General features: G+C 43.4%; 1 protein-coding gene across 1 annotated transcript in view; it reads left to right on the top strand.

Moving 5' to 3' along the window:
* The window catches only part of dlc (deltaC), a 17,881-nt gene that overhangs the window by 4,999 nt on the left and 5,382 nt on the right, over window positions 1-7,500 (top strand). The window contains 2 exon segments of the mRNA XM_069173058.1: window positions 2,385-2,554; window positions 2,672-2,888. Coding sequence (XP_069029159.1) covers window positions 2,385-2,554; window positions 2,672-2,888 — 387 coding nt within the window.

Here is a 7,500-nt window from a genome sequence, read left to right on the forward strand (position 1 = left end):
GGCCGTGGTGAGGGGCGGACATGAGGTCATTGTGAATTTGTGACATCACAAATTCGCAGGAAGTTCCAAACGGCATATTTGCTGAATGCTAGCTGTGAGCATTTCTGTGTGGATTGAGCATTTTGTCACTTTTACTGTCGTAGTATTAAAAAAAAAAAAAAAGTTTGGGACCTTTAAATCACAAACACTCTTCTAACTGTTGAAGGAGTGTTTTAATAACCTTTTAACCCAAAATGTTAGCTGAGCCATATCAGCAGCCATTTAACTAATAATAATGAATCTATGAGCAAGCAGTCTTCGATAACAGAAGACTTGATGGAATCTAGAGTCACTAAATCGCAAACAATAATCAACTCTTAGAAAAGTTCCAGTCGGTATTTGCTGAGCACTTCCTCATATCTCCTCAGTCAGAGAGCTGGAATAACTTTTTACTGGTTTATTTCTCAGATATAAAACTTCACGTAGCCCTTAATAAACAGTGTTCATCTGACTGATGATCCACGGTGTGCCTCAGGGCAGCATCCTCGGCCCTCTAACTTTTCTTTAGCAAATGAGCTTCTCACGGTATATAACTTTCTGCTGTTATGCTGATGATGCATTTTTCTACCCATGTAATTTTTTCAAGGAGAACTTTATATTAAAGCCCAGTTTAGATCCATTTTAAAATACTTTTTTTTACACTTTTTCTTAGCAGCTGCTGTTAAACATCGAAGCCTTTGTGGGGATCTGAAAAATCAAACATTTGTGTTTTCTTTCCTCTCAGCTTTAACACTCTGTTCACCTCAGTAAATACCGCAAAAAAAAACAACTAATAACTAATCAGTGTCCATCAATGTTCCACTCTGCTTTATGAATTTACATATTTATTAAAAAATAAAGCTTTGAGTGACTTTGCAGCAGCAGAATCTAGTGAAACCTTCATCTTTAAATTCATATTGCGTACGGATAGATCAAATAAAGTCAGGTGATGAATCAACAATAATGTCTTGGACCAAGTGCAAAGTCAATTTAGATATCAGTTAATAAGTAATCAAACCTAAACCATGGACACTTAAACGTCTTTGAGTCGTAACACGGTGATAACAGAGGTTGCGTGTCCCATTTCAGATATCTCCGTTTGTACGCTACATGTTAGGAAACTTTACCCGCGCCGTGCTTGAATTTCATGTCAGTCACGTCGTCTTAAATCGAGCACGGCGGCCATAACATTCAAATGAGTATCTGAAGCTTTATTTGGTCATTTTACTAAAAGGTTTGCGTGTTTTCGTGCCTCCTGTTTCACGCATACAATAAAACCGGCAGCAGTTTCGTGGTACTGAAAGAACAAGGAACACATTTGTCGAGAAAACTTTGTGTAACTTGGAGCTGTTTTCTGAACAGTTCGATCGTCCCTCGTCCGTCTGCTACGTAGCCAAGATGGCGACCGTAGAAAGCGGAACATGTCCAGCGTTTTACATTGAAAGCTTTTTGAACGCATGAACATATTTATGCTCTCAAAATAGCACGTGTACATGGGAAGGACTTGAATTGATTCAAAGAGACAAGTTTCCGTCAGCGCAGACAGTCTCCACATGACGAAGTCGTTGTTATGAAGCTGGAGGTCCAGATGGCTTTCAGGAATGCTCGTTTTTAGGTGCAAATCTGTGGCAAAAAAGAGCTTTGAAAACTTTTCTAGTAGATTGACCGGAGAATATGTAGTCCTGAGACAACTTGTTAATAATGGAAATTAAGAGTAAATAAACCAAATGCATGAACACCTTTGATAACCCTGAATTCGCATCACTGCTCGCAAGAGTCCAGATGTTAGAACAACGTTTCAGGCAGTTTGCCCATGAATTCGTCCGTAAAAAATATTTTAGCAGTGGAGGAAATTTGTGACTCACAGGACGTTAACCTCTGTTCAGCGTTCGGTAAAAACCTCACATCACCTCACCGGGCTGCTGCTTTCAGCTTACTCAGAGCACAAGACGCACAAAACAAAAACAAATTCAAATTCACTGCAGATGTGAGACTTCTTGAGAAAGATCACATTACACAGTATTTAAAAGGGTTCATGTCTATTTTACTGGAACAAAGGAATCACATCTTTTTTTGTGTGTGTGGTTCAGATTTCAGGGTTTTTGCAAGAAAATAATTGAAATTATATCCAATAAAATCAGCAGAATCGACGGCCTTTGGACGTCACAGCAGGCGTCCTGGTGGAGAGTCAGAGATGTCAAACAGAAAAAGCATTGTAATTACAATGCTAAAAAGAGAGGAGTTACTAACAATAAATGTTAATAATGATGAAAGCACTAACGACAGACGGCGCCACCTGTTGTTGTAGCAGAAATATGTTGTTTTGAGCTGCTTCGGTAACGGCTGCCTCTGTTTCTTCCCTCCAGACCTGAACTACTGTACCAACCACAAGCCGTGCCAGAACGAGGCCTCGTGCACCAACACCGGTCAGGGCAGCTACACCTGCACCTGCCGGCCCGGCTTCACCAGCAAAAACTGCGAGATCGAGACCAACGAGTGCAACAGCAACCCCTGCAAGAATGGCGGCAGCTGCAAAGTAAGTCGTCGATCCGGTGGAGCTCTTCCCTCTCGAAGCGTTGCAGCATTCAGACCGATGTGCGCCGCGAGGTCTCGTCCTCCTCACCTTGTTCTCGCCTCCCGTCTTTCCTTCCAGGATTTGGCGAACAAGTACTCGTGCGCGTGCCCTCAGGGCTTCTACGGGGCGAACTGCGAGATCAGCGCCATGACGTGCGCAGACGGGCCGTGTTTTAACGGAGGAACCTGCGTGGAGAAATCCGCCGGCGGCTACAACTGCTTCTGCCCATCCGGCTACATGGGCTCCAACTGTGAGAAGAGGATCGACAGGTGCAACAGCAACCCCTGCAGTAACGGTACAAATCGACCGAAACCACCTCACGTACTTCACCCGAGCTCTCCAATCATGGAGGGGAACATTCTGATTTAGGTTGAAGCTTCCCGTGCGGTCGATTTAGCGGCTGTGCAATTGTCTCTGATTTCATCACCAGCTCCAGAGTTTATTACAAAGTCAGTTATAGTTCAGATCTGACAGCAATACGTGGAAATCGGAGAAATCAGAGGCTGCCTTCAAACGGAACTCGCGGTTCCGAAGTCGTGTTGATGTTCGGGTGGTTAAAGTTGCGAGAACATCTTCACTAGGCAACAGCAAAGAAGATGGCGTCTAGAAGCCTCGCCTCAGAGGGTAACGATTCAAAGTTCGAAACACATTCAAAAGTACGTTTTTCATAAACATTTTTATCTCGGATCTTTTAGAAAATCAGCAGGTCTGAGATGGTAAATACGACCCCATTTCAACGCAGCAATTTCCTACATTTGTTTGTCATTGAGGCCAAAATGTGCTTTATGATGTGTTCACTGACCGGCGCTGAACACTGGTTTAAAAAAGGAGAATAGAGACACTGGGAATTTGTCGTACACCGGAGTCTGTTCGGGCCGGTCCTGCTGCTGCCTGCACACATTTTTACCATAAAAGCAACCGTACAAACAACCAAGAGATACTTTATGACTTTGCAGAAGTTTATACTTGAAGTCAACCAGCAGCTGCTGGAACTGAATAATCAAGTCTAGTTTTCAGCAGCTCACTCTACATCAGCTGCACTGGATCAAAGTTGAGATTTGTACTGCAGGGTCGGCATTTCTTCATCTGTGGATTTATAAATAAAAGGTTCGGTCATTGCTTTAAGGCACGACGACAGCGAGCGAGTAAGCTTTTAATGAAATGATCCAGTCTTGACTTGTTGTCTACTTATATTTGAATGTGCTCTGACTGATTCGAAGGAAACATGATGTATGGGAGAAAAAAACTTGATGTGTTCAGACGGTGGTTTTATCTTCCGGAGTTTGGTTGAACTAGAACTGACAGCATTGTTGTGCAGCTTAAACAGACGTCACCGAGTGGAGGCAAAAGGGAAAAGACAGGAAACATCCTCGACTGATGGGGAACCAACTGGTGAAGGTGTTGGACACCCGTGCAGCTTTTCTCCGGCACTTTAATCTGTTTTTATCTCTTGATGAAACTGGCGACCTTCTCCGAAGGGCTGTCGGCAACCGCTGAGGTCCCCGTCCGGTACCACCTGATCCCGGCCCGCCTCTCGAAACCTTAACCTCAGCACGAGGCGGCGGGTTCGCCCTGGAGCCAACTCTCCTCCCTCCTCCAGGGAGGGCAAGAAATTTCATCTGAAAACGTAAATTTAAATTTATCGCTAACAGTTCTAGAATTACAGGAACTCCAAACTCTGAGGATCAGAAAAAGGAAGTAACGTCATGTTTTCATGACGACTTAAAAGATCTGAGACGATTGATTCATCACCAAACGTTGGTGAATTGACTTGATGTTTTGTATTCATGTAAAAATAACTTCTGTTTGGTGCTTATTGTTAAAAGTAACAATCAAATATGCGCAAGTATTTAAAGATAGCTTTAAAAACGCTTCTTTGAAATTCCTCAACTGTAACTTTGCAGCTTATTTTTCTGCAAAACCTTTTGGGAGGAACGTCCCGAATCCAAACGCAGATGCATTCGTTCATCGGACAAAATAAACCCAAACATTTACAGAGTCATAGATATGATTCAGTCATGTCCAGCTGGTCCACCACAAACCTTCAGGAGCATCCGCCGGCGTTCAGCAGCAGGGAGGGTTCGTAGTTCTGACCGGCGTCGGTCAGGAAGCTTTAAACCTCCCAGTTAAAGTAGAACATTCATTTACCTGAATATCCAGGAAGTGTCTGTCTGGTATTTACCCTGTTGCACAAATACTTGTGTGTTATCAAATTGGCAGGAAGGACTCTGAGTTAATGTTCCAACTGATGAAGCGTGACAAGCGTTTATTTATCCTTGGTGAGCTCATTTAACAGTGTCAGATTGTGATTAAGCTGCTTTTGTTGTCCTTCATGATGTGCAGTTAAATGGGCTATAAAAAACCCTGATGGGTGTGTGTGTTTATGTGGGCAGATAAACTGGATAGTCACGTAGCAGCTCCTGAACATGTCTTATCACCTCCTGCCTGAAGTATTTTCACTGCTGCCATCACAAACAAAACTGAATCTCTCGGCCTCTGTTACCGTCTCCGGTCCTCGTCCTGATCCACGGCTCGGTTCTGTCTCACGACGATATTTCACAACATAACTGTAAAACCAGCTGATAAAGTGTGTGTGTTTCCAGAGGAGTCTTTGACCGGCTGCTTTTTCACGTGGAACTCACTCATCACATCTCTGTAGAGAGGACCTACGGTGCTTTTCTGTGTTTCTGCATCGTTGGATGTTCGAGAACCAAAAGTTTGGAATAACTTCAGACTCCTCCGGACGCTCGGTTCGTGTCGAGCTCACGGCAGCTCGTCACACATTTCTTTATTTGGTCGTCTGCTACAGGAACAGCACGTCTACGAAGTCCACACCGACTGTTCGGAGAAAACTTCCGGTCGTCTGGTGACAGCAGAGCAACGGTTTATTAGCTACGTAGAAAAACAACCGTCTTGTGATTGAAGATCAGATATTTAGCAAATCGAGACGTCCTGCTGTGATCTTTGCTGCTTCGGATGTTCGTGCCGTCTCGTTTTCGGGATCAGATCCAGACTCGAATTGTTCGAACGGATTTCAAATTTAGGTTTAGGTTAGGTAGGTTTAGAGTTTTCTTCTCACACCTGAAAACGGAGGCGGGACCTCCTCGGTAGGCTTCCTGGAAGCTGGCCAATCGGAAGACAGAGGAGGGGGAGGGGCCCTTAAAGAGACAGGAAATTAAACGTTTTAGACAGAATGAACTGAGCGGATGCAGCAGAAGATAAATAAGGAGGTTTTTTCCAGCAATATTTTTTCAAATGTGCATAAGTTCCTGCGCTTCACATTTCCCAAACATACCATTAGTTTGATTTTATTTCCCTTCTGCCGAGCTTGTATTTAGTCACTTCTTTTCATTTTTTTAATCATCTTATAGAAACTTTGAACAGTCAGCTGAAGGACACCAAACTCACATTGATAATTTTAGAGTTCACTTTTCTGAATGTCGTGCACGACTGCAACATCTGAGTTTCCTACCAGCTCTTGAATGCAAAGGATTTGGCAGGGACAGATTTACAGGTGCAAAAATCACTACTAAAAAGAAGGATGTTTGTGCAACGTTTTTACATCAATAGAATGAAATGATGCTTGTAAAAAAAAACAGGAAATGGGCTTCGTAAAGACAGAAGGATGCACGAGACAGATAATCAGGATCAGACGGCTCCACTGGCAGAACTGGCCTCAAAAAATGAAAGCTTATCTCTGAATATTACAATTGACAGACAGCTATCGTCGAGCCGAGCTGCGTCGGGGGTCCCAGCTGAGCCTGCAGTCCTCCCTCAGGTCCTCATTAGCATGTAGAAACTGCTGCCTACTTTATCTTCCATCTGCAGTCATTCCTGCCTCTCAGTGAGCCTGAAAAAAAAAAAAAAAAAAGAGGCTGATAAGTGGATGAAGCTGCGCTCTGTTTGCTGTGTTGCAACACTGCAAACAGAGCAGGATGAACCAAATATGGAGCTGTTTACAGCGTTCAGACAGCCGCAGGAGTTTTGAGAGCGTTGCCCCAAAATGAACCCACTCGCCCCGGTTTAAACGCCTGCAGCAGGACGGGCGTCCGCTGGTCCTTTTTTGGCAGATGCCAGACAGTTCGCAAATTTTACATCACAACCGAACCGAGCAAAGTCCGTTCAGTTGAGTCTTCTGCTGTCGGGAGTTCATGGTTGCTCTTTGAAAACGCTGATGGGAAACAACCGCCCAGGATGTTTTCTTAATCACACATGTTTGTGCGTCTGTTCTGAGGAAATGTTTGAATAAACATGTTTTTTTTTCTCGCTCTTCCCTCCTTCTGTCCAGATGTCTTCATCTTTTGCTATGACCTGTTTTCTTTCTCCCTGCAGAGTTTAAAGAATCAAAAAGTGTTGATGATTGTGAAATTAATTGAGAACTACCGTGGCCGTAACCTCTTTTCTTTATTTGACATTCGTTAGCTTAACTCTCACCGTTGTTCTTTAGTGTCTGAAAAACTCATGTTTATCTCTTAATTGAAGTATTTTCTGACATAATTGCTGCCTTTGACTCTTTCATACAAGACTTTTAATACGTTTCTTTGACCGTCAAGACACTCTGGTGTCCCCCAAGGCTCCACTCTGGGTTCTCGGGTTTTTTCAGTTTAGATGCTGCTGCTGAAAAAACTTACGAGTCAGCAGGTTCTCCCTTTAATGTTTCGGTATCACTCAGATAATCTATGAAAGAAAGCATCCACCATCTTTGTACCACTCCAGGTCCAGATCTTTAGCAGCCTGTGAGGCAGACCTGAGGGCGTCATAACCCATGGAAAAATCTAACTATTCCTTCTCAGCTCTCTGACCTCGTGTCTTTTCTTTGGATTTTTTTCACTTGATTCTCTTGAACTAAAACTTTTGTAGCATAAACATAAACTATCTTCGACCCTTTGTGACTCGTTGTTTTGCTG

This window comes from Embiotoca jacksoni, unplaced genomic scaffold (genome assembly GCF_022577435.1).
Source record: "Embiotoca jacksoni isolate LCO1_2020_lvr unplaced genomic scaffold, fEmbJac1.0.p SCAF_58, whole genome shotgun sequence".
In the NCBI taxonomy this organism is placed as follows: domain Eukaryota; kingdom Metazoa; phylum Chordata; class Actinopteri; family Embiotocidae; genus Embiotoca; species Embiotoca jacksoni.